At 44.3% G+C, this 27,836-nt stretch overlaps 1 protein-coding gene across 1 annotated transcript in view; it reads right to left on the bottom strand.

Moving 5' to 3' along the window:
* The window catches only part of RMC1 (regulator of MON1-CCZ1), a 319,509-nt gene that overhangs the window by 170,905 nt on the left and 120,768 nt on the right, over positions 1-27,836 (bottom strand). The window contains exons 8-9 of the mRNA XM_086965645.1: positions 14,273-14,362; positions 12,364-12,469 (exon numbers count right to left, since the gene is read on the bottom strand). Of these exons, the coding sequence (XP_086821771.1) occupies positions 12,364-12,469; positions 14,273-14,362 (196 nt within the window). The remainder of the gene's footprint in view (positions 1-12,363; positions 12,470-14,272; positions 14,363-27,836) is intronic.

Raw genomic sequence — 27,836 nt, 5'->3', positions numbered from 1 at the left:
GCCAAAGTGTTTGCGAGTGGCTGAGATTCATTTGAGCATTCCATCCATCAACTTGTTGTTTTTGCTGCAAAGGTAGGTGAAGTAATCACATTACATCAGAGTTAAGTGGGAACTCTGCGTTTATTGACTGTATGTCTCCACAGCTTCCAGGAACTGTCTTAGTTTCACAGAGATTCAAACAGTACCATTCTATCACTATGACAATGACATCATAAGGAGAAATAGCTCCAAGTAAGACTGCAGAGTTAACACATAGATTACTACAACATCTCCTATCCTTAAAAGAAAACTTCAACAACAAAAGAATGATACAAAAGAACCAGAAAAATAAACAAAAAGAACCGAAAAGAACCTAAAGACACAGAGAAATAGGAACGAAGAATAGAGCTACAAGACCATGTGAGAGGAAAACACAGAAGAAAAGAAAGAGGGAGACTACTGAGATTACAAATTTAAACGATTAGGCGGAACACAATTCCTTGCAGATCTACGTGGACCAACATATTTCATGGGATTCTTAATATGTTCAGAACTTGAAGACTGTGGACTCTTTAGAATACCCTCTGAATTGAGTCCTAATTGCAACACGACTTTAGGAGGAATCTTGTACACTCTAGACAGATTCCACCAATTCTTGCGATTGATTCTAATAGCAAAACGTGATGAGGCATCAACCTTTACAGGCGGACCATATTTTGAAAAACCTTAGGGGACATTAAGAGGAGACTTAATCCTGACCCAGTCCCCCACTTTCATTTTATGATCAAAACAATCTAACTCCTTATTCTTTTCCTGAGAAAAATCAGAACAGAAACGGGAGTTCGCAGCCTCCTTGATCTCACATAAACCTGAAACCATCCCCCACTTCTTCATCCATGCTGGACACATGTGGAAAGACGCTTCCCTTCCTCTTAGTAACACAAAAGGACTAGAACCAGTGACAGAACTTGGAGTGGTGCGATGGGCCCACAGCATACTTTGTACAGCCTCCTTAATGTCAACATTAGCTGACACTGCCCATTGAATACACTCAACTAAAATGCGGTTATTGCGTTCAATAAAACCATTAGCCTGTGGGTGATAAAACGCCACACGCCGGTGTAAAATTCCAGACTGACATAAAAACTCATTAATTTCTTTAGATATGAACTGCACACCATTGTCAGATACAATTTCTTTCGGAAAACCTTCCCTTCCAAATAAACTTTGCAAAAACTTGATGACTTCTAGCGAATTGGGATCTGACATAAAGTGAACCTCCCACCATTTTGAGAAATAATCCGCCTCCACCAAAGCAAATTTGAATTTTCTGGGCAAGATGTTGAAGGGTCCCACAAAATCAATGGCTAACTTTAACCATGGACCCTGAGGAGGATCAATGCACTGAACAGGAGGTGAAACTACTTTTATCACTTTATCACTGGTGCAACACGTGACACACCCCTCAACAACATAATTAATCTGACGGTCCATTGAAGGCCACCAATAAACTGCACGTATTCTTTTTTTTGTATTGGTCTGTCCAAGGTGCCCTACATGACCATAACGAATGATTTGATTTCTAAGAGATGCAGGAGGAATGAAGCGATCTCCACGCATGATCATACCAACACCCTCCAAGGTAAGCTCCTCAGCAACTTTAGCAAAAGGATGAAGATCAGCATCCAAATGTTTCTCCTTAAGCCAGCCTGACACTATGAACTCTTTGACTTTCTTGAGCAAACTATCAGATTCCATACCATTCAACCAATCAGACTCAGAAAAACACCCACAATGACACGCATCAACAGCTGCAATTAAACACTCATCTTCAACTTCATTAAGACAATCGCCCTTCTCAGTAGGTAAAAGCGATCTAGACAAATAATCTGCCCTTGTATTTTTCCCACCAGGAATGTGAGCAACTTGAAAATTTTATTGTAACAATTTTGAGCTTAATCTCGCAATCCTGGGAGTGTGATCTTTAACAATTTTTCCTTCCAGAATAGAAATTAGAGGCTTATGGTCAGTGAAAAGCTTAAAAAACTTACCCCACAAAAAACACTTGAAACGCTCAACTGCCCAACAACACGCGAGCAACTCTCTCTCAATCACAGAGTAGTTTTTCTCACTAGCACGCAAAGCACGAGAAGCAAACCCCACAGTATACTCATTCCCTTGCTTCATTTGTGAAATCATACCTCCAAGTCCATCAATGCTAGCATCTACAGATACAATACACTCAAGAGACGGATCGAAAGGAGTCAGAATCTTGCAAGTACCCATCTCCTTCTTGATTTGAAGAAATTCTTGTTGACACTCATCGCTCCAGAGAAAAACTTTCCTCCTCTTAAGCAACTCCCTCATGTGGACAGTCTTAGCTGCAAAATTTTGAATACATTTTGTGTAAAACTCACACAAACCGAGAAAAGATGAGACCTGCTCCTTAGACGTAGGACACGGGACATCAGAAATGGCCTGAATGAGACCCTCTCTTGGCACAATGTACTTGCCGGAGATGCAATAACCTAAATATTCTATACACTCAACTCCAAAAACACATTTGAGTCTGTTCGCCACAATACCCTTAGACTCCAACCTTTTCAAAACAGTGGTAAGATTAACATCATGCTCATCCAAGTTTTACCAGCCACAAGAATATCATCCTCAAAAACCACTGTCTCAGGAACACCCTCCAACACCTTCTCCATAATGCACTGAAAAACTGAAGCCACTGACGCCAAACCAAATGGCATTCTGCGGAACTGAAATGTTCCTATAGGTGACACAAAAGCAGTTAAATGTTTAGAAATAGGATCAAGGTCAACTTGATGATAAGCAGATGCAAGATCGATCTTAGAAAAATACTTTGCATCGGCAAATTAAGAAAGAATATCATCAATTCGTGGTAAGGGATGTGAATCAATCCAAATCTCCCTATTAACACTGCGCAAATCAATGCATACCCTGAGATTGCCATTTTTTTCTCACTACGACCAAGGGACTCAACTAAAGAGATGATTCTATTGGCTCAATAACACCACTTTCACACATTTTCTTCAATTCTAGAGACAAATCACCTCTTATGCTAAATGGGACGTTCCTCAATTTATGTTTAACCGGATAAGCTCCATCTTTAGCCTTTATGAAATCTTTAAAACCAGTGATACACCCTAGTTTCTCACTGAAAACGTTCGGGAATTGCTTAAACCAGCGACCCAAATTCTCCTCAACCGGCTGGAGTTCAACAATAGAAACCTGTTCTTTAGTACCAGGCCTGAGAGTCATTTTAAATAAACCTTGGTGATACCAACCAAGTATGTTAAGGCCCTTCTTTGCAACATATACTTTCCCCTGAATACATTTCTCTTTAAACCTAACTGAGCATCAAAAAATCCAGATAACTGAATACATTTGCCTTCATAAGAAACTGGACTCCTATCAGGCGGGTTGAGATCTTTATCTTTCCAGGTAAAATTAAAAAGTTCCTCAGAAATCATAGTAATCCTTGCCCCTGAATCAACCAAAAGCTGTAAAGATTTCCCATCCACTAAGACATCAATAATTGTTTCATCTAAAATTGGGTTCTATAACGTCAAAAGCTTCTCTTGAACCTTACTGTCCCAACAGTGGACAACAATTTGATCCCTAATAAGTTGTGTACAAAAATGTTCAAATTCACACTCAGACGCCAAAATCCTAAGAGCTGCAACGTAAAATACAATGCTTTCATCAGATTCTTGTTTCCTTGTAAAGAATCTGTGCCTGGACACTACAAGACTGCTCTCCACATCAAATTGTTTCTCCAACATTCTCACCGCCTGGTCATAAGCATTTAACTCTTCCTCCCCCACTTCTGCTACAATAGGAGGTAAATGTTCTAAAACGGCTTGTCCTTCAAAACCCAAATTGTGCTCCAAAATAAAGCCCTTCCTTTCTGCACTGAACCTTGAACCCCCTATAGCTCCAATATATTTTTCAAAAGCTCTATGCCAAACCTTCCATTTAACTGGGGGATCCCCTGGAAGCTGTAAACATGGTGGTGGAGCATGTACATTTTGCATAATGAAAAATCAATTGAACAATGACTTTTGTAAACACCTGAAAGAGAAACAAAATTAGTCAACACCCTGAGATATACACAAAAATAAATAAACCTAACAAGCAGGATTATTATTTTAAAAAAATGACTGAAACTTGTGCTGCAGAGCTTTCTTATTTTTTTTTCAGAAAAAAAGTCACAAAAATAAACGTAGAACCCTTCTGGATTGTATTCGTGGGCTTCACAACTGTTATGTTATGTTATGTTATGTTAAAATGGGACTTTTATAGCGCAACGGCTACTCCAAAGGAGTGTCCCGGCGCTTTGAGCTCCAGACCATGGAAAAGAGCTAGAAAACATAACAATGATAACAGAACAGGGGCCCAAAAGGAGGGGACAGATTATCAAGCAAACAACCAGGTTTTCAAGTCCTTCCTGAAGACAAGCAGATTAGCAGTGTTTCGCAAGGACACCGGTAACGAGTTCCATAGCTGAGGAGCAAGGAAACTAAAGGACCGGCCGCCTAGCCGAGCCCTTTTAATGCGTGGCACCCGAGCCAATGCCAAGGCTTCTGATCTGAGGGATCGGGCAGGTCGATAGAAATCCAGCCTCCTCTGGAGATACTTGGCGCCATTGCCATACAAGGCCTTATGAGCAAGGGTCATGGCTTTGAACAGTATCCTCTTCCGCACCGGAAGCCAGTGAAGGGATACAAGGAGATTAGAGGCGCTAGTGCGACGATGAAGGCCAAAGATGGCACGTGCAGCAGCTTTCTGGGTGACCTGCAAACGTTGTAGGAGATAATCAGGCAAGCCCAGATATAGGACATTGGCGTAGTCCAATCTGGACCCTATGAGGGCCTGAACAGTAATCCTCCGATGTTGCTCCGAGAGAAGGGGAAAGAACTTGCGCAACATTCTGAGAATCCCAAAGCATGTTCCCGTAAGAGTGGAAACCTGGGATTTGAGCGAGAGCTCGTTGTCAATTTTCACTCCCAGGTTCTTAGCCCACTTAGAGGACTGTGTGGGAGGGAACATGTCGGCAGGCCACCATTCCTGCCAATCTGGTTCTGATGGGCATCCGAAGAATAGTATTTCAGATTTGTCCGAGTTGCACTTAAGGCTGTTGTGTGAAAACCAGCTAAAAACAGCCCCAAGGCACTCACGGATCCTTTCTCCATCGAACTCTTCGCTCTTGCGACAGGTGAAAAGGAGCTGAGTGTCGTCAGCATAAGAGACGATCCGGGCCCCATAGGACTCCGCCAATGTCGCCAGAGGGGTCATAAGGATGTTAAATAGAGTGGGGCTCAGAATGGAGCCCTGAGGTACTCCGACTCCCAATGGCGGCATCTCGGCGGATCCGGGTGGGACCCAGACCGTCTGGCGGCGGTTGGCCAGAAAGGAAGAAAACCAGTTGAGCACCGTCCCCCCTAGCCCGATGTCACGGAGCCTAATGAGGAGATCCTCATGGGGGACGGTGTCAAACGCCGCCGACAGGTCTAGCATAACTAACATCACCCTGCCTCCCGTGTCCAGCACCTCTTTAACGATCTCCGAGACTTCCAAGAGCGCCGTCTCGGTGCTTAAGTTGGAGCGAAAGCCTGATTGGGAATCATGAAGTAAATCATTAGACTCCAGGAAGTTGGAAAGCACGCTGTGCACGTGTTTCTCCAAGATCTTAGTCAGTGCTGGAAGGAGCGAGATTGGCCTATAGTTGGAGGGTACCTCTGGGTTAAGATTAGGCTTCTTAATCAGAGGGATGACCATGGCTTGCTTCCAGGTCTGGGGCAGAAAGCCCTCGCTCAGGGATAAATTGAGGATGGGATTGGCTATGGGATTAATGGCATCCGCCATTTTTGCTAGAAATTTTGCTGGGCACGGGTCTAACGGTGAGCCCGACTTAAGGTTCCTCATCAAAACTAGAGATGTGGCAACCAAAAGGGGAGGAAAATCAAGCAGAGCTGGGCCTGAGGGAGACAGAGAAGCTGTCTCAATCGGCACCGTAGACACATCATCTGGGGCTCTCAACGGGAAGGAGACCTGGATTTGCCTAATTTTGGTGGTGAAGAAGTTGGCAATAGTGTTGGCCCAGGTCTCCGCTGGAGCACCCTGAGTAGAGATGGACCGGGGGCTGGTGAATTCTCGCACAATTGAAAAAATCTCTTTGCAAGAATTGGCAGCGTCATCAATCCTTTTAGCGAAATAACATTTCTTGCTCTGAAGGACTAGTTCATGGTATGACTTCATCATGGTTCTATACCGTTGTTTGGCCTCAGGCTCATACTGGGCTCTCCAAGCCCGCTCCGCAACTTTACATTGCCTACGGGCATGGGCTAGTTCCTCCGTGAACCAGGGGGCAGAGACCCGTCGAGCAGCGGACCTGGGTGGCTGTAAAGGAGCGAGCTCATTTAGTCTGGCAAGAAGCCAGAATTGCAGGCTCTCAAGATCTTTCTCCAGGTCCCCCGTACAAGACACAGGGTGGTCAACCAGAGCTTGTGTGAGCATATCTGGGGTCACCCGATGAAGTGCCCTATAACTGCTGCCCTGCTGTCTCGTGGCACTGGCCGGAGAAGCCAAGGTGGAGGATATTTCAAAATGGGCAAGAAAATGGTCAGACCAAACGATAGGCAGAAGTGTTACAGCCATGATAGGTATGGTGGAAAAAACCTGATCAAGTGTGTGGCCTTTGTCGTGGGTCGGACCAAAAAGATAAGGGGAAAGACCCAGGGTGGATGCGAGATCTAACAATTTGATGGCATCCTGATCATTGTAGTCGTCCATATGGAAATTAAAATCTCCCGCAAGTAAGCATTGCTCCGATCTCAGAACAAGGACCGACATGACCTGTTGGAGATCATCAAGAAAGGAACCCACTGGGCCCGGAGGTCTGTAAACAATCAGGCCCTTCAGTGCTTGTTGCGGCGATAGGGAGATGGTAAAAGCTAGAGAGTCAGCCCCTGCGATGGTGTGAGTATGCGTGACCGTGCACGAAAAAGAATTTTTCACAACCAAGGCAACTCCTCCTCCTCTACCCTTGTCTCTATCCTGTCGATGGATGGTATAATCAGTGGGAATGGCAGCCACTATGTCCGGGTGGGAGGAGTCATTAAGCCATGTCTCAGTGAGCATCAAACAGGTGGGACTGGTAGTTGACAAGAGATCAAAGATCTCTTGAGTGTGACGATGCAACGACCTCGTATGGAGGAGTAGACAGAGGTGTTTTATGCTACTCTCCTTAACAGGGAGAAGGGAAGGGAGGGAGCGGACAGGGTGCCAGAGACAAACAGGGCACTTATGCTTACCCCTATGTCGGCCTGGGAAGACTGACAGACACGACACATTCCAATCGCGCAGCGAAAGGAGCTCCTGAGCGGAGTAAGAAAGCATAGTGGCCAGAGGTACCTGCCACGCCAAACGCCTCCGGGACGCTGACGGGCGCAGACGGGCAGGACTCTGGCACGACTCCGGCGCAGATCCGGCGCGACCGCTGATCGCGTCCGCTGCGCGGAGAAAAGGGTGAGCTTTTTGTAGCGCTGCTAGAGCGCGAGGGTGAAGAGTCCTACCCCCAAGATGGCGGCCAAAATGAGATCCCAGCCCTCGGCGTCAACACTCAGCCGAGGGCGGTCTCAGAGTCCCAGGCAAGGGAGGGGGGGAAAGCGAAGCGCTTACAAGCGCTGGGAAGTCAAGTGGCAGGCAGCGCTGTGCTCCTACACGCTTCTCACACAAGCGCGAGCACAAGCTGCAAAAGGCACGCAATTAAAAAAGCAACATTAAAATTTTACGAGCAAAGTTTCACAGCCAAAAGAAAAGTAAGGAGACCTCCCGGCTTCCGCCTCAGGAGGGGAGTGGTAGGTAGGAGCAGATGTTAATCACCTGCTAGATGATCCGCTTCCCTTTTGTAGCGCTGCTAGAGCGCGAGGGTGAAGAGTCCTACCCCCAAGATGGCGGCCAAAATGAGATCCCAGCCCTCGGCGTCAACACTCAGCCGAGGGCGGTCTCAGAGTCCCAGGCAAGGGAGGGGGGGGAAAGCGAAGCGCTTACAAGCGCTGGGAAGTCAAGTGGCAGGCAGCGCTGTGCTCCTACACGCTTCTCACACAAGCGCGAGCACAAGCTGCAAAAGGCACGCAATTAAAAAAGCAACATTAAAATTTTACGAGCAAAGTTTCACAGCCAAAAGAAAAGTAAGGAGACCTCCCGGCTTCCGCCTCAGGAGGGGAGTGGTAGGTAGGAGCAGATGTTAATCACCTGCTAGATGATCCGCTTCCCTTTTGTAGCGCTGCTAGAGCGCGAGGGTGAAGAGTCCTACCCCCAAGATGGCGGCCAAAATGAGATCCCAGCCCTCGGCGTCAACACTCAGCCGAGGGCGGTCTCAGAGTCCCAGGCAAGGGAGGGGGGGAAAGCGAAGCGCTTACAAGCGCTGGGAAGTCAAGTGGCAGGCAGCGCTGTGCTCCTACACGCTTCTCACACAAGCGCGAGCACAAGCTGCAAAAGGCACGCAATTAAAAAAGCAACATTAAAATTTTACGAGCAAAGTTTCACAGCCAAAAGAAAAGTAAGGAGACCTCCCGGCTTCCGCCTCAGGAGGGGAGTGGTAGGTAGGAGCAGGTGCTGCAGTACATTAAACGGAATCAATAAGTTGACTGTGAAAAGTACCAGGAACTGTCTTAGTTTCACGGAGATTCAAACAGTACCATTCTATCACTATGACAATGACATCATAAGGGGAAATAGCTCCAAGTAAGACTGCAGAGTTAACACATAGATTACTACAGTAGGGCATAGCCTTTTTGTACAATTTTCAAGGCTCATCAATCGGACATGATGGATTGCCAACCATGGAGGTAGAGGTTGGACATGCACCACTAAGGACAAACTAAAGCAGTTTGTTGGCTGTTGTAACAGGGGAAGAGGAGCTGGAGAACTGATGGGTTCTGGTGGCATTAATCCTTTTGGATACTCTATCTGGAGGATTAGTTGGAAATGATTTAGGGTTTACTTGCTTGTCGAGCCCTGTACAACAAGACTCTCCATGGTAGGATGCTTGGTGGGAAAGTTCAGATCACTAGGTGCAGGTCAAGGACATCTGGCCACCTTCTGAGTAACAAGAACAATATTTAGCCAAGGTAGCTATCAGCACATCTGTGAGGGCATCAATGCAAGGGTTCAGGTATTGCCAGCCCAAACTGTAAAATTACCGTCAAAATATTTGTTTTAGTCTAAATGAAGGGCAGCTATAATCCTACCACCTTGGCTACCCTTGAAACCACCACTGCAGATTAAGCACTTTCCTCCATCTATCCCCATGTGGCAGGTCAAGTTCAGTCTCAGTGACAATAACAAGCCCACCGGCATTTTGTAAATTATCTTATAAGGAGTCAGTGTAATGAGGCGGGAGCAAGCTACCCTCCTCACTACCAACCTCATCAACATCCTGGGGTGCACCCTGCTCTGGCACAGGATGGGAGTCTGAGCCAAAAAATTAAATGAGGACTCTGCTGATTGCTGTGATGAAGTAGAGGCGCAGGATTACAATCAGGGCCAACAACAGGTTGTGCTTTTGTGATCTCATAGTAAGACATTGGTTGAGCTTTAGCAGATGCTGGTTCAAAATTAGACCTAACCATCCGCACCGGATCATCTCTCGACGTAAAGGTGGCAAGAACTGACATGGATTTCATGGCAACAGTGGAAGTCTATATCGCAGTCAGTCCAGATCCGTTAATGGGTACAGATGGGGCAGACAGTCCCAGGGAGGGACCCCCTGCCAATAACCCAATTGGAGACCACCTGCGGTTATGTGAGGCCTAAAGTGTGCCATATATGTGACTGGAAGCACAGTGAAAGTTTGCAGTATTGCCTCCTTAAAGACCTCAATCTTCTGCAGGGGTGGACGATGGCCCGGGAAACTGGGAGAGCATCAGGACCAATTAAAGGATCCGCTCAGTGGCCCCAACCAAATGCAACTGACATCTTAACTCGCTCATGCCTTCTCTCTGGAGTCAGAATGGTGGGATGGGATCCGGCCTGCTTCGCTTTTTTAAGCTTATGCTTGGACTTTGTCTTACCGGTGGAATTTGAGCAAGCAGTGGAGAGGCTACGGAAACACCTCTGTGATCACCATCAAGACCTGGCCTATGTCTTGAAGCAGAAGACTGATTGTGTTAAGGTCGCAACTTCTTTGTATGTTCGGCGAAATACAACTTTATCGCCCAGTCTCAACTTGCTTCCAGGTGCATGAGGGTGCATTTATCACAAGACTCTTAGTTGTGTATAAAGCCCATTCACCAAAGATGTCCCTCACACGAGTGCATGACAGACATCTGCTTGCTACAGTCATGGCACAGAATCCTGCAATCGTGGCACAGCTTGAATCCTGCTTGTTATGAGGACGTCGTTCTCTAGCACACTGGAAAAAATCTGGAGTCACCCCCAAAACCAGCGAGCCAGTAAAGGAATGGACATCAGCATGCAGGTGTGGATCATATATGCAGCTCTACTCCATCACTTTCATGGCAGTATGGAGGCAGTGTGGAGCCCAGAGATACCACCTAGCAGCACACATGAGCACTGCTACAAAATTCTCTTGATCCAGTCTGGCACCTGGGGAATATTTTGGGCGAGGAATCCGCAAAGTATCGATCAGAAAATGTCTTCTCCAAACAGACTCTCTCTAAATGGATTAAACTCTGCACTCATTTAAGGAGGCAAGGCCTTTAAAACTGGACAGTTTTGAAGATACAGTAGAATTGACATACAAACAGAATTTATCAAATAAGTGCATCAACAGGTAAAAGCCTAAGGCCAGATGTACGACACGTTTTAACTGTCGCAAACAGAGAATTGGGACGTTTGCGACTGTTAAAGAGTCGTTTGGCATGTACTAACCCTATTTTGCAAGTCAGTATCCGATTACGGATTTGTAAAATAGGGTTTGCGAGTCGTTATTAGTAAGCAGCGTTTCAAGGGTGTCCCTTCCTAATAACGAGTCATAGTGGCATGTATGAATGTTTTGCGACCGTAATGTGGTCACTAAACATTCATATTTTACCCACTCCGTGAAGGAGGTGGTAACCCATTCACAAACGGGAAGGGGTCCCCAAGATGCCACTTCCCCTTTGTGAATGTGGCACCAACATTTTCTGAGAGCAAACAGTGGTCTCACAAACCATTGTCTACAGTTAGAAAATGAAAAGGTAGCTTTTCATTTTTATTTTTGAAATGCATTCTGTTTTTTTAAAGGAAAACAGGCTGCATGCATTACAACTAAAAATTAATGTAAAAAGCAATCACAAACATGATGGTCTGCTGACCCCAGCAGGCCACCATCCCTCTGAGTGCTGGCCATTCACAAGGGGTTGCAAATCGCGACCTGCCCCATGAATATTAATGAGGCAGGTTCCTTGCACCCATTTGGGAATCACAAATAGTGTTAAACACACTGTAGACCATTGCAGTTTGAAATGTCCTAATAGCGAATTGCAAAAATTCGCAATTAGGAAATTACAAACTGACGATATCGTACATCTGGCCCCTAGTTACAGCCTGCAGACAAGTTCAAGGGACATCAATGACTGGAAGAACTACAAGTTTAAAATCAGGAATTGAGAATAGATGACCCAATTTAAGTATTTGTCTCTGGGAACATACTTGGTCCAGCAGGTCTAGATGTTGAAGCAGTAGTCCATATTAAAAGTAAAAACAATTGCAACAATTTGGAAATGTAAGAAAACCTGAATACTAAGCGCTTCTGATACTAGAGTATCATGAGACATGCTGCCGTAAGATGTTTGGCATCACAAATGTACACAATTTCAATAATCCATATGTACTAATCCTTACTCATAATTAGGCCTGTCAAGAATTGAAAGGTTCTATCGATTTGTGGAGAGAATAAATATTAAATTACAGTTCTTGAACTCAATGTTATATTTATTACTAACAATTCATTTCATTTTCGTTTGATAAAAATCTTCTATGAGAAACTTACTATGCCAACAATTGTTTTGTAGCTTCAGGGGTCATATCATGATGCCGGTTTCTGCCCTGCACTAGTGCAGAGGGGCACGCGTGCAGAGGGGCACGCATGCATTAACTTGGAGATTTTTCAAGTGAATGCATGCACTGAAAAGGCCAAAAAGAAGAGCACAGACTCCTACAGCATCATGATACGGTACCAGGTTGCAGATTGTTATAATTTAGATAAACAGCACATGTGCCTCTTCAAAGACATGCAGGCAAATTATTCTCTACAGCCAACAATCCACAACCTTTACATCTTGGAGCAAGAATGCAATTGAGGCTAACTGGAAGGAATAGGGAAAATGTTCTGCAAGCAAATCATACCTCAGTGTCTTGATGATGAACTACCACCAGGTTGTCCACCACATTCACCGCAAACTTCCCTGTTCGATTCAGCTTCAGTACATGCATCTTTTTACAAGAACCTTCCCTGTAGTAATAGTAAAAGAGCATACTAAATGCTAACATCAAACCTTTATTTTTACATTCATTAATTTCTGTGGAATGCTCGCAAAAGAAATGATCTATTAAAAGAAGTAGCTATTGCAATACGTAACATCATGTGACACCTTGTGTGCCCCAGGCATTGTCTGGAAAGCATTCACTGAATGCAACCCACCCTGCCCCAATACACTATAGCCTGTCTGGGGGCTGCTAGAACCTCCCTGGGCAGAAAACCTATTGTCCAGGCCTCCCCTGCCGGAGTTGCAACCAGCAGCAGGAGATCAGACTTGTGTCTGTGGCAGCAGCATCCATTTTGTGATCCTGGGGCTCTTTTAAACATTTACCGGGTAAGTAAGTGTGTACATGTCTTCTCCCTCTAGAGGGGTGGAATTCTATCCCCGCTGCCAGAACTGGCTTGGGGTGGGGGGGGGGGTAGGATTTCAAAGTGTTTGACACCAAACACGACATGTTTTAGCATGAAATCAAAAGGCCTACAAAGATAATTCCAACGTTGGCCTCTTGTAACCAGAAGAACAAGAAGCAGCTCCTTGACCTATATCATCCTCTTTTTGAGGTTTAATTTCATCATCTAAGCTGGACTGGGAAGGGCTCGTTCATTCTTGGTATCCCATTCCATTGAGCTGTATTTATGCAGCTCTTCAGTCAGCGGGCCTTGAGCTTCTTTTACTGTGGACCAGGTGTGCTCCTCCCAGCAGGCACAGACCAGCTCCTAGAGAGGCATATAGGCTCTCAGTTCCCCCAAAGAGTAACTGCAGTAAGATGACTCCACTGATGTCCCAGACTTAGATCAGTCTGAAGGGAAACCGGCAACCATCAAGAGTTGTCACACACCTCAGCTGAGGAGTTTCACCAAGGGCAAGAGTAAACTACACTTGATGAAAGGAATGGGTTGGAATACTCAATTACCCACCAGGTACATATGTTTAGGGGAAAGAAACAGTAAGGGTGTACTTATACGCTATGCTTTCAAGATGGAAATCACAAGCCTGAAACAAAGGCGTCCACCAATTTAAGTGGCCTGAACACTGGGTCCAAACGGACCCCACCATTAACCAGTCCAACTAAAACCCACACATCTAACAGACATACACCCTTGACACGAGTCCAAGACATAAGGAATGAAAGGGACTCCTCTATCGCTCCATTGCCAGGCAGACACTGAACAAGGGAGAGGGTGGAGGAATTCTTCTCAGAGGGGAACAGCTTAGAAAGAGGGTACACTTTGGGTGCAGCCTATGATCAGAGAGCAGCTAATAAAGAACTGCTTTTCAAAGCTATGAAACAGGCCATTCTCCTTAACAACGGTTATTTACCCAATAGTAAAACATGTTAATGAATCTATGATACTGTAAGCCTTCATGAGCAGGAACCATTGACACTTTTCACCGACATATGGATTCATGGGAGGAACAATACAGATGAAGTGCCCTCATGTTTACTTTATTTAAAAACAGACAGCATATGTTTAAACAGAATACATTTTGTATAACAAAAATCACAGATGGTTCTTTATGCATAACACTAGTAATAAAGGGAGTATGACAGAAAGATTTCCTAAAAATATATATTTTTTTTAATGAATTACCCTAGTGAGGCAGAAAAGGCACTGCTGAAGCCACGAGGTGGCCTTTCTATGCTGGTAAAGCAAGAGAATCTATGAAGCAATATGTCTGTATGATATGCAATCAATAACTTCCATATATCTTTTTGCATTCAAACTTTTAATTGCGCTATTGCTAACATGTTACTGTTTTCTTTCAAGGTGTACCTTGGCAGATGATATAAGACCACTTCGGCTCCATTGCTGTTTGGTGTTCTCCAGTGATGTCTTAAAAACAAGACAAACAGCTGCCCATATCTACAAAAAATGTTGTTGGTTATTACATAGAGTTGGTGACATGAACTCAGTTTTAGATGCTCACTAATGATAAAGACTGAACATGCATGATATAAAAAACACAGCTATGGTCTATTCGAGGTATCTGCAAAAGAATAAACTATGCTCACCTGTAACATTTATATCCATGCTTCCAAATTGCCATTAGCACTTACAATTTTGAGATAAAACTACCGTTATAGGAAAGAGATCCAAAGAAATCCCACAATGTTGGTTACGAGCATTTTTTTATTTTCTACCCATCATATTCTTGACACTGGCTCAGAGGCAAAAAGACCACCAGGTGTCACACCAACAGTGTCCCAAAAAGAGGTGCATTTCTTCTTCCGGACCCACGGGGGTGCACGCCACATGGTATATTTAGGATACGTGCCGAAACACTAAACAGGATTCTACATATTAGGGAGCACTGGTACCCTGGTCGGCATTTTCAAAGAATACTACATGTCCCTCCAGAAGTTGCCAGGGACGATGCACCCGGGCTCTAGCTTTTGAATATACTATTGAGCAAAGCAAATTCTCGGAAAGCGGTGTTGGCTGGACAGAGACAGTTTCACCAGCTCTGCTTGATACTAGTGACAGAGTTGCGGAGATTGATGATCGTCAATTCTACTCCTGCTACAGCCGCGTTTTTATAAGTCCCACTGTTTTGTGTACTTTCGTTAATCCTTGAGGAGTACAGAGTAAATTTGTGCTCATAGATATGCTTCGTCAGCCCCGATTGAGACTATGATCTACTTGATAAAGTGATCTTAAATTACATTTCGGATCTCAAGAGACCGTGCTGATTAACTGATTCATGATATACGCCCTGATGAAGGAATTCTCTAATGATTCTTTTCCGAAACGCGCGTCGGCGCTGTTCTTTACATGTATGATGAAATGATGCTCTGTTTGAGTTTGAGTGTATGCATTGTGTGGGAGTGAGTTAGTGGTTGATTGATGGAATGATTGAATTGTGCGTCATTTTTTTATTGCTTAATATGGTTCTGGGCTGATGCTCTTCTCCTTGTATTGTTCAAACAAAATGAAATTTTTTATGTAATAAGATGATCAAAATGAATTTCTCTGTGCTTATAATTGTTATAATGTGATTATTATTTAAAATGACTATAAAAATAAATTCTGAAAAGTAAAACAGCTGTTCTGTGGGTCATTTTGGTTGGCTTTATATTTGGAATTCTTTTGTCCCTTTTTTATACATTGGGGACGCCCCTTTTCATGTTGTTGAATATCTAATTCTCCCTGGTGGGTTGTTCCCCTTGCCTTTATCAACTTTAGGTTTTCAGGGTCCCTCTACTGTTTTTTGCACTCAAAAAGAGGTGGCACACAGGAGTACATCCGCACAGGGGTGCCCTCAAAGGGGGCCCCCATGGACCCTCTCACCTAAGGACCTCCCTCCCCCTTTTGAAGTGCATGCTGGGTTCTGCCTGCACTGTGAAAGACAGAGCAGCTACCTCAAACAGCAGCTATGACTTTCACTAATGCGCTGCCCTCAGTGCAGCTGCGAGTTCGATTTGCTCTGGGAGCAGTGCATTATCAGTAAGAGTGCACTCTGTGCCTGTTTATGCCTGGCGCACCTAGTTAAAGGTGCACCAGAGTCAAACAGGGACAGTGCGCTTTAAGTGCAATAAGGTCCCTGGGGCCATATTACTTCAAATAGCTCAGGAGGGCAACAGATGTTTTCACCCACTTTTTAGCCAGCAATGCTTGTGCGGCCCCTTCTGTAATACAGATAGCGCAAGTGCTATTTCAGAGGAGTACTCCCTCATTCGCATTGGGCCTAGGCACATGCAAATGGAGAAAATACGTCGCCGCTGAGCCATATTATGTGGACGCACTGACTGTGCCACAAAGAAATGGTGCAGTCAGTGTTTACCCAATGAATAACTCTGAAACGGGCGGAAAGAGGGTCCCTTTAGACCACCCATGATAGCTCCTCTAGAGCAAGATTAATCTTCAGATGGGTAAACTAGCAGACCTTACAGCAGGAGAGAAGAACCATGCAAGTTTAAATGGGAAGGGAGATAATCATTGAATGAATAAATAAATATGTAACTTAGTAGGAAATCAAGATCGTAAGGAAGTATTGGAAGAGATGAGATATATTGATCGTGGTACTGGGTGAGTCAGCAGGAGGAAGGTAAAGCCCCTTCAGGTTCAATATTAGAGAGAAGATCACTGTCTTTAAGTAAGATACGTTTTATAACCGGCCATGAGTGAGTAGCAAGTGACCTCTCGAACCACTTCTGAATGATTTGAAGGCACTTGCTAGTCTAATATCTAATATCAATCGAAATGGCATTCCAAATGTTCGGTGTCTGGATGGGGAACAGGCAAGTTAGTGCTGCTCTATTCTTGAATCAAAGCATTTCCAGAGAGTTGAGTCTTACAGCCTTATGAATGCTGCATGCCATTTTGAAAAGTGCAAAAGGCTTCCAATGATAGCCATGTACTTTTAGTACTGGCGTTCTGAGCTGATGTTTCTTTTTGTACAAGATGAGTCTTGCAGCAGCATGAAGTACTACTGCCCTTAGTGTAGCTATTCAAACAGCCAACGGACCTGTGAAGAGGAAGTTTCCAATGTCATGGTGGGCAACGGCAAAGCCCTTCACAACGATCTTTAATCTTACTTTTGAATCAAAGGTTTCGTGGTCCGAAATAGTCTCACCTGGTACATTTTACATCATGGATTTTAAATCAAAATCGGTATTCAATGTACTCTCCAATGTGATACCTACAGATTTTACATTAGTGCCTACGTCAGAGAAAAAGTTTTCGGATTGAATGTTTGAAAGAACTCTCGTTTCAGAGGGGTCAGTGTGAGCTCCCCATGTGCCATCCAAGACGTATTTGGTTGAAGCAGTTTTTCAAGTGTAGAGCATATACAGCGGAGTATTGTCATCGGACTGATGACAAGTGATATGCAGAGCGGCCACAAGATGCCCCAGGAGTTCCAGCGAGAAGTTGAAAGGAATAGGGCCAATATAGATCCTTGTGGAGAGAACCATTTAATCATCTATGAGCAGTCTTTTAGATAGGATTTAGTTTTTAAGGCACTAATCTCCTAGGTCCATCTAGATTACATTGAGTTAAACAAGATGTTGTATCAAAATTTGATGACGGATCTAGTTGGATGAGGAGGTACCTACCAACTGTCCCAACCGATTTTAAACGCTGTGGCCTTTCATGAAGCCAGACTGAAGTGAGTTAAGCATGAAGTTTACTTTCATGCATTCGTTTAGTTATTCTGCTATATCACGATTTCAGTGTTGTTTTATGGTGGGAGGGCAAAGATGGTAAGGTAGCTTTCATTTAACTCATGATTCTATCAGGGGTAGCTTTTATTGGTAGAGCAGCTGTGGTGGCCCACTAAACCCTTTTTATTGCCGCATTTTACAGTTCAAACAGGGGGGCGTTGACCCATTCCCATCCTTGCACTAAGGCCCATGACACATCAGCTATGAGACACTGGTGTCCATCTGGGACTTTGGAGAATAGGTCTGAGGAAACCTATTTTGGATAACTGTTGGAACTGTGCTTTGTGATAGCAATGAAGAAGGTTGGAGCACTGGAAAAGTATGTTGCTGTGGAAAGGAGTCTAAAGACTAATCAGATGGTCTTGGTGGTGGCTACCGTTAGGAAGAAAATCCTCTGCATGGTTTTGTGAAGTTACACCGGCTTTCCCTAGTACGTTTCCTGGACAAACCTGGGTATTTTTAACCAGTGAGCTCCATTTCTATCACCATCAAAGCCGTGTTCTGATACCGGCAAATACCCAGAAAGTATCCCTTATGTGTGAGTGGAAACTACAATCCCAGCCTGGCTACTCTGTAATAGACTGTAGTGACAGTGTGTTTATAGTCATGTAGACATGCCATTGTAACTGTACCCCTGTGGGGAGACTGCCTACTGTCATTCCCCAGCAGAACATCCATTGAGTCCCCAAAGATGGAGGTCCTTGGGTATATCATTTTATTGTAAGACTGCCATTGCTATTGCTGTTACTATGTAAAGCGTATCTATATCGCTCAGTATTCATGCTCTATAAACGACTGATAAAATTAACCCCTCTCATTATTTGTTCTTGTCTATCGTTTCAGTGTATTTTAAGGGTGTTGTCACTGTTAAGGTTCCACTGTAAAGCACATTTATACCTCTCAGTGCTCCTGCACTATATAAAACTGTCAAATAAATATATCTAGGAATGGGGCATGTATGAAGGATGTGTGTAGGGGTGGAGGAGTGCATGTGTAGCTGGGTGTGTCTGTTGTGAAGGGAGCTAGAGTAAACTAACTTCCGTGGGTGAGCTTGGAACGCCATTTCCAGCCAAGACACTGCAATCTGCATATATGCAGTCTCCTTTTCCCCTCCCCTAAAAATGGTGTACATGGCAGATGGTGGTGGTAGCCATACCATACACCCCCTGTTTCCTGTGTTGTGGCCATTTCCTACAGCCATGGTTTCCAGCCTGGGCCAATAAACAAAACAGATCCAACTGGTCTCAGTGTGGAGAGCACCGCAGGAAGTCTTCAAATATGGCCCACAACATCCCAAAAAAAGGCTCTACCAGGATTGGTTTTAGTGTAGGCAGAGTTCACACAATTTAGCTTCCACAATAGAAAGTTGTCTTGCCCACGCTTAGAACTTTTGTAAAGTGCAGTCGCTTGAATTGGCTCCGGCAGTCTGGCATATGAGTTACACACCTATATAAGAAAGGAGGTAGGTTAGGATAGAAATGGAACTTCTGGATTGTGCCTTTCTGTCTCCAGACTGGGACAAGGTCTAGGAAAGTTGTGGAATCACTTTGCTGCTTGAGGAGAGAGGAAGACATATCTGCCTGCACAAGGAAAGGAAAGAACAAGATCTGTCCAGCTCAAGAAACAGACTATCCAGGAACCACGATTGCCCCAACCCAGTTCCCTAAAAAAGAAAGGGAAGGGTCTGCTTCATTATTTTCACCAGTCAAGAAGAGTGACCCAGCATCGACCCCAACCCTCCTTATTTAGTTGGGTGTCAGTACCTAATCTTGTCCTTCTGAGACCAGGAAAAGTCAGTCTTCATCCCTCACCCCATCATCTATAGGATTTTGTCCTGATTCCGAATCTGGAGCCGGCTGACCAATTATTGTAGCACTTATGGCTACTAAGATATTACTAGATTACATCACAAACACCCTTTCCTTATGTTTGGGTTCTGTAATGTGTGTATCTGCCCCTAGACCGCCACTTCCCTGGATACTCAGTAATGAAAGAGGCTGGTTAGGACAGTCCCAGCGCTGAAATGCACAAATCTTGGGGCAGATACACGCTATACAAAACACAAGACCTGTAGCTCCTGGTATGGATTCTAAGCAGCAGACTGAAAGGGCAGCAATCCTCTGAATACTGCTGTAAGTTGAGTTTAGAACCCTCTGCTATAATTTTTCCTTCCTGGACGGAGTTGACTTGCTCTGATCCAAATGGCTGGTACCTTGGGGGTAATGCTGTTGGAGCTCATAAGTATTTGAAGACCTGTTAGTATGAAAATGTACTTTGGTGTGCTCACAAAACTTCATAAAGGGCTGTGCTCACCCATAACCGGTCTATACAAGACAGAGGGCAAGGGAGGAGCGACAGACACTGCATGCGATTCACTGCCACCTTTGTGGGGCCGCATTCTACTCAATGACTGCTTCTAAACAAGTCTCTTCGGTCCTGTTTTAGGAGCATGCCTAGCTGCTGCCGAGAAAAAATTGAGTGTGGTGAGATGACTGGTTCATCCTTGTACATTGTATTTTAACCATTATTAACATTGGAGTGCCCTTTGTGGATGGCTACTATTCAGTATTCAGTTAAATAGTTTGAGGCAATCTCAACATAGTATAGGAACATTTGTCTAAGGTCAATGAGAGAACCTCAGAATTGTTAAGGAATTTTGTGACTGGGTGTACTGATAATCCTAGATGCTTACTGAAAGCGTGATAGAAAGCAGACAAAAGTCTTGAAAGACTTGGGAGGTAAATACTCTTCATCAAAAGTTGCTTCACCAGCCCAAAGAGGAGTTGTTCATATGGCATCAGCCTGATCACATATCAGTTAGGTGTCTCCGGGGGTCACGCCACGGTTGTAAAGATTAGTCTCAAGATACTCATATCTTTGAACTTATTAAAAACACCAATAGCATTTTCTCAGGTCTGCCGAATAATAAAATGCCATTCTAGATGCAGGCCAAACGAGATGTCCTCATAAGTTAGGGTTGAGGTCCATAGAATTACTTTCCTGCAGAGGGTCACTGTACCAACTTTATATTGCTTGTTGATGTAGAACATATCAGGTGTATTTGTTACAACTGGGCTGTTATTCCACAAATCTTAAAGTAGGTAAGCATGAATGACAAGCATTTGCAATGCAATAGGTGTCGCATTATTAAAGTTGGAGTTATTGGTGTTGCATTATTTAGCAATGCTAATAGCTCAAACTTTAATAATGTGAGGGAACCAATAAAAATTGGGCTTGCGACTGGCCATTTTTATTATTTGTTGGGGGTTGACCATGCTGTATGAAGCGCAGGATAATATCAACATCCATAAATGCAATGGGAGCAACCCCCAGTCCAAAGGGACAGGGCTCCGTGAAAGAAAGTCCAAGTCCTAAATAATTCCCTTTGGAATGCCCTTGGGCATTAACACGCTATATAAATAAAATTAACATAACATAACAACCACTGGTCTTCCACCAGCTCTACACACTAACACCCACACAGCAAGCACTCATAACCCCAATCCTGAATGAGCCAGATACTACAAGGTTAACAAAAAATGTTTGTCGCAAACTTTTTTTTAAAAACCAGTCCATATAGCAAATATCATTGCTGACTTTCAAAAGCTTAACATCAATTCAATATAAGAGGTAGACACAAACTTCTTTAAAAATGCATAGCAAATGCACAAAATCAATAATTTAAAAGAGAGAAAACATACAAGAGAATTACAGCGGTCATTGATGTGAGCTAGTTTGTAGGATTCAATTAAACAAAAAACACATGACAACAAACAACTCCTTTTCGAACGTGTTCATCTGTTCCTCAAACTTGGCACAAGATGTGGACGCAAGTTTGAGGAACAGATGAACACATAGTTTTCCTAAAACTACCACTTTGACTGCACCTGTGAGCGATGATCAATACGTCAAAGTATATATACACCAGAAGATGACGAGAATGAAAAACGCCTTTCGTAAATATTCTTAAAGGCCTCATAAAGATGGCAGTGATATGGGTAAACCTACTGAGGCTCCGATTGAAAAGTCCTGTACAGCGGCAAGGGCCCATGGAGGGGGTGAGTCACATACACAAGCTCCCTCAACGTGGGTAGCCCAAATTATAACTGACCTACAGACCCACTTTGAGCACCTCATTAATACCCAAATGAAATTAATTCTTAGCAGGTTGGACAAGGTAGTAACCCTGGTAAAAACAAAGGGGCTGGGTGGTGGTATTACACTGCCCCCTCCAAGTAGCATCACAGTAGGGGAGTCTATTACTACAGATACGGCCACGGCATTATCTAGTAACCCCCAAAAGGACAAACTACCACTGCTACACACCCTTTACAACTCCCAGGCCCTCAGTGGTCACACACAAGTCAGGTTCCCAAGGGTTACACCACTACTATAGGTGAGGTTACTCCGGGGGTGTCGAAAAGCACTCACCAAGCTATTGTTCACAGACAGCCTTCACCAGTACCCCCGATTTGGTGCCAAGTTGAAAGACCACCCCCCAGGGCAACCACTAACCCTCTACCCTGTATAAACTTACCCCCCGAAGCAGCCCCATATGTAATTATCTCACGGGGGTCCCGGAGTTGAGGCCCATGACGAGCTTAAAAAGAAAACTATGTTCTGGCTGAACAAGCATAGGCCCCTAGCAGGTAACGAACAGGGGGAAATTTTGCTGGTACGTAGGGTGAACTGGGTGGGGAACAGGCCCAAGGATACCAGCGGGGACTGCGTGGTGGTAAACTTTAGGAACCAACGCGTTGTTGATCAAATAGCAAGGTGGGGACCGACCACTCACTCTAGTAACATCAGATCTATGCCCTTAAGTTCTTTTTATTTAAGGGGCATTTGTAGCCCGGGGTTAGATCGTGTTTGGCAAAGCAGAAATGAGTGGAACTTGGTTGTGTTTCGTCGCCCACCTTTACATGCGCCCCTCATGAACCAAGGAGCGACATACCTGAAGAATAGATTTGATCCCTTGATGTCCCTGGAAGAGTTGGACTGACTATTGAAGGACAGAATCCCCCAAAAGAGACACTGTAGGGAAAAAGGCTCTGATCCAGACATTGTACAGTCCACAATTATATCCCAGCACCCCTTACCGACTGATTCATTAGGAACAGTCGCTGAGACGATGGGCGGAACCAGAGAGGGCCCGCAAGTTAGGCCTGCACCTGATATGGAAATAATGGGGTTGGACATTATCCCCTTTTGCCCCAGCAACTGAAATTATATACCCCACTTAAGCCCAAGGACGCCCTGATTAGTGATAAGATAACAACAACCTAAGCACAACCTTACTAAGGATGACTCAAATGCATAAGCTGCTAAAGCTGCTATCATGGAACATAGCAGGCCTCGCAACGAAATTTGATAGCCAGGACTAGAAGCAATATATCAGCAGGTTTCAGGTAATATGTTTGCAGGAAACCTGGGGGATCGATTGCAAACCTTTTTTTCTAGAGGGGTTTAAGTGTTTTATCAGTGCCTGCCCAGAAGTCACCATCGGGGAGAGCCATGGGAGGTCTGATTACATACGTGGATTTACAGGTAGAAGGAGTGTGGACTAACCTAAACTGGCCATCACACAACATGCAAGCCCTGGGGTTACAAGTAAAAGGGCTAAACATCATCCTGATTAACTTGTATAATGCTGTGGGTGATAATGGGAAGGGTTCAACAATAAAAGAATTGGATACTTGTCTAAATGCTGAGTCAGCCTCAAGGAAAAGGGCAGTGGCACCGCTTTTGGTACTAGCGGGCAACTTTAACTGCCACCTTTGCCCGTCCCCGAGAGCTGACAATGAGGATTGGTCCCGTTGCACGGTGGAGGATGGCCCACACTTCCTGCATTCCCCTGAGGGGATGGAATTGGACAGGGTGTTGAAAAGCCACGACTTGGTTCACACCATTGATCTCGTGGCATTGGGAAGTGGAGATGAGATTAATCCTACATTTAAGGGCAGAGGCTGACGTTCCTTTATTGATTATATTGTGGTCTCCAGTCTATTTAAAGTCTGGGTTAAAGGGGTAGACATCGAATGGAGTATATATAGTGACCATAATCCCCTAGTGTTGGAACTAAAAGGTCCGCCCACCAAAAGTGTCACTCGAGGGGTAGGCAGCATAGAGAGGGCAACGGACCAGGGGAGGCGACTTAGATGGTCTAAAGTAGATGGGGACACCTTTTATAAATCTTTAATGGAGAAAGGTGGAGATGCATTCAAGGTGTGTCTCGATCTTTCCCTAGAGGGTGTTGCTGTTGTAAATGCATTTGAGGACATGGCGCACCTGATTGATGGATTACTAAAGACCACTAAGAAGATGGTGAGAGCAAATACCCCCCCCAGATGGTTCGATAAAGACTGCTCGCGGGCACATAAAGAGCTGAAATCCAGCCTGAAAAAATTACCCCGGGACAAGTCACACATTGCCCAATGCAGGCTTGCATATAAAAAGGCTCTCAAATGTAGGAAATACTATCTCCAATCTCAAGCCTGGGAGGACCTAAGGGAGGCAGCGGACAGAATGTATCTGGCAGAGTTCTGGAAAATCATAAATAAACCATGTTTTCAGGACGCAAATGCCCCAGAAATTTGTAATACAATTCTCCCAGAACAATGGCATAACAATTTTTAAAAACTTATACAACCATACTGGTGAAAACAACGAGGATGATGGGCTGGGCTCCCGGTTGATTGCCAGGCTTGAGTTCACCTTGAAAGAAGTAGTAGGGGCCATTCAAGGCTTATCTAAAAACAAAGCGCCAGGCCCAGATGGCATACCACCTGATCTCTACCTAAGCAAGGTGGAGTTGTGGGCCCCTATCTTGACGAGGGTTTTAAATGTGGCAGCCGAAACCGGCCTTCCTCGTTCTTGGTCAACAGCAACAATAGTCCCCATCTTTAAAAAAGGGAATAGGGACAACCCCCAATGTTACCGCCCGATATCCCTGATCGACGTAACGGCGAAAGTGTTGGGTCGTATGGTCCTTAATCGCCTTACGGAATGGGCTGACACACACCAAATTATTACTGACACACAATACGGGTTCAGGGAGGGAAGGTCAACAACGGATCAATGTTTGAACCTCTATCTCCTGGTTGCCAAATACACCCTAGCCAGCAACGAGGCAGTATACTTAGGGTTCATGGATCTCTCTGCTGCTTTCGATCATGTTAACAGAGAGAAGCTGTGGGCACTGATGTTGAGCCTAGGGGTTGAACCTGACCTAGTTAACATACTGAAAGCATTGCACTGGAATACCTCTGCTAAAGTGCGCTTTATTTCAGAAGGAGGTATTACATCACCTTTTCCATGCAATAGTGGGGTCAGGCAGGGCTGTATTTTAGCTCCTTTCCTGTTCTCCTTATACATCAACAACTTAGACATGGAATTAGGTAAACTAAAAGTAGATTCCCCCAAGCAGGTTCCCGTCCTGTCCCAGTCTTGCTATACGCGGATGACGCGTTGCTGTTAGCCCGTACCCCTAAGGGTCTTCAGAGGTTGATTGATGGGTTTGTCAGTTTTATGAACACACTAGACCTATCTGCAAATCTGGACAAGTCTTATGTCATGCTGACAGGGGTCAAACCCTGTAAGAAGTTCTCCTACAAGATAGGTACCCATAAACTAGGTCAGGTTCAGTCCTTCTCCTATCTAGGCTTGTTATTTGACGGGCTGCTAAGCTTCAAACCCCTAGTGGAAAAACAAAGCTCTAAATTGGTGGCCTCGACCGGGGCAATAATAAACTATGGTCGTAGGCTGGGAAGGTGGTCGCCTAAACAAGTTATGAACTTGTACAGATCAATCTGCTGCTCTAAAGTGGCTTATGGGTCAGAGGTATGGGGTTTTGCAAATACCCAACAGTTACAGGCAGAGGAAAATAAATACTTTAGAAAGGTACTTAAAACCTCACAAGTATCCCTGCCCATATCATACATGATGAATTAGGAGGGGCATACATTGAAGACCTAATAAAGGTCAGACCACTCATAGCCTGGCTGAAGATCTGGACTAACAACGAGGCAGATCTAAGCAGACAAATCATTACAGACTGCCTGACAAGGGACAAAGGAATGAGCATTCCCCGGTTAAAATATGTAAAGGGCACATTTGAGGGCATTGGCTGTAAGAATCTTTACCAATCCTGAAGAAATCACCACCCATGACAAACAGAGTCAAACAAATTTTTGGGGAACGGGCAGCCACATGTAGGGCTGCCTCAGAAGAACGTAAACCCACAGTTGGTGCTTACAGATTACTGACAACAGAGGAAGGAATGGTACCCTATCTTGCCCTCACACACAATGCACAGGACAGATTTTATATGACTTGTTTTAGGCTCAACCTATTACATCATATATTGGCTGATCCTCCAGGTTTTACGTTAACTGTTGAGCAGAAGGGTACCTGCGGCTGCGACAATAGGTCATTTTGTATTGTTATTTTCATTTTATACTCTTCCTAGGTGCAATTTTGTAGTGGGAATTTTAAAACAAGCAAAGTTTAAACACACCAAGGTTGCACTACTGTTTTTGCAAAGGGCTAATGATCCCTACACCCTGTTCTGTGTAATGAATTTTATCAAGATCTCTGTAAGGCTAAGGAACTAAAGAGGGCGGTGTTGAATGTATTGTTCGCCAATTGTTTAATCATGGGCTAATTAATTATATTTTAAGGTTTTTAAACAGTTTTTATGTACTTTTTTTAGGTCATCTATGGGCTGCCTTTGTTCAAGAGTTACATTCTTCATATTGTTCGGTATTCTCTTAGTTCTTATCTTTTTTATATCACTTAATACCCTTGTGTCTTCGATGGGCTCCCTGTTGGAAAATACGTCTCAGTACATTGACCACTATCTCGGACCTTTTGTTATCCCTCTCCCTGCCTACCTAAAGGACACTACTCATTTTTTGAAGATCATTGAGGGCATTCACTGGGAATCGTCTTACACCCTGGATTTAAGCAGTCTCTATACGTGCATACGGCATGACCTAAGATTGGCAGCGGGTGAGCACTTCTTAAAAACAAGATCAATATCATTTTTGAGCCATTCCAAAATGCTGACAGAATTGATTGAATTCTGTTTAACAAATAATGTTTTCATTTTTGACGAGACAATGTACTGACAGTCACAGGGCACGGCGATGGGCACCTGCTTTGCGCCAAGTTATGCTAACCTATTCATGGGTTGGTGGGAGGATCAGGTGTCCAGTGAACTAGCCGAATTTAACACCGAGGTTGTCCTGTGGCTTAGGTACATTGACAACATTTTTATGATTTGGGATGGGAGTACAGAGTCGGCCAGTGAGTTTGTAAAACAATTGAACAAGAATACACTGAATCTAGTATTTACTGAACAGATCCATAAGACTTCGATCGAGTTTCTAGATGTACAAGTGGTAATTCAGGGAGAGACAATAAACACCAGTCTCTTTCGTAAGAAAACCGCTAGCAATAGCCTCTTAAATGCTAGAAGTGCTCACCCTCGGAACCTAGTAGACTGTATACCCTATGGGGAACTGCTACGGGCGAAGAGAAATTGTAATACCGATTCTGCCTATGAAGTGGAGAAGAAACTAATGTGTAACCGGTTTAAAGAACGGGGTTACAAAAATAAAACGATCAAACAGGCCTGTACCAGGGCTGATGCCGCTATCAGAAATGAACTGCTGAACCCAAATAGAATCATTGAGCAAGACGACAAAGTAAGATTTATCACCACTTACTCAGGACAGGCCCATGAGATCAAAAAGATTTTTAAGAAATATTGGCATGTTCTCCTCACTGATCATCACCTCAAATCTTATTTGAATCCAAATCCCCAGATCACATTCAGAAAGTGGAAATCCTTAAAAGATGACCTAAGTCACAACTCGGTCACTAGCAAAATTCCAGCAAAAGGAAATCCTGGCTTTAGATGTTGCAAATCATGTAAGGCCTGTCGGAAGAGTGTGGATTGTAAAGCTCTCACTATTCCAACATCAGGTAGAGTGTTCGCCATCCTGAAAGCGCTATCATGCAACACCATGTACTGCGTATACGTACTAATCTGTCCTTGTGACAGATGGTACGTAGGAAGCACAATACACAGAGCAAAAGTGAGGGTGATGCAACATTTGAGGGCAATCAGGAGTAACAACCCACAATACCCGGTGGCACGCCACTTCTATGAC

The sequence above is a fragment of the Lissotriton vulgaris genome, chromosome 4_1, assembly GCF_964263255.1.
Source record: "Lissotriton vulgaris chromosome 4_1, aLisVul1.2, whole genome shotgun sequence".
NCBI lineage: Eukaryota > Metazoa > Chordata > Amphibia > Caudata > Salamandridae > Lissotriton > Lissotriton vulgaris.
The sequence above is the reverse complement of the archived record's forward strand: the minus strand, read 5'-3'. Positions and strand labels throughout refer to the sequence as shown.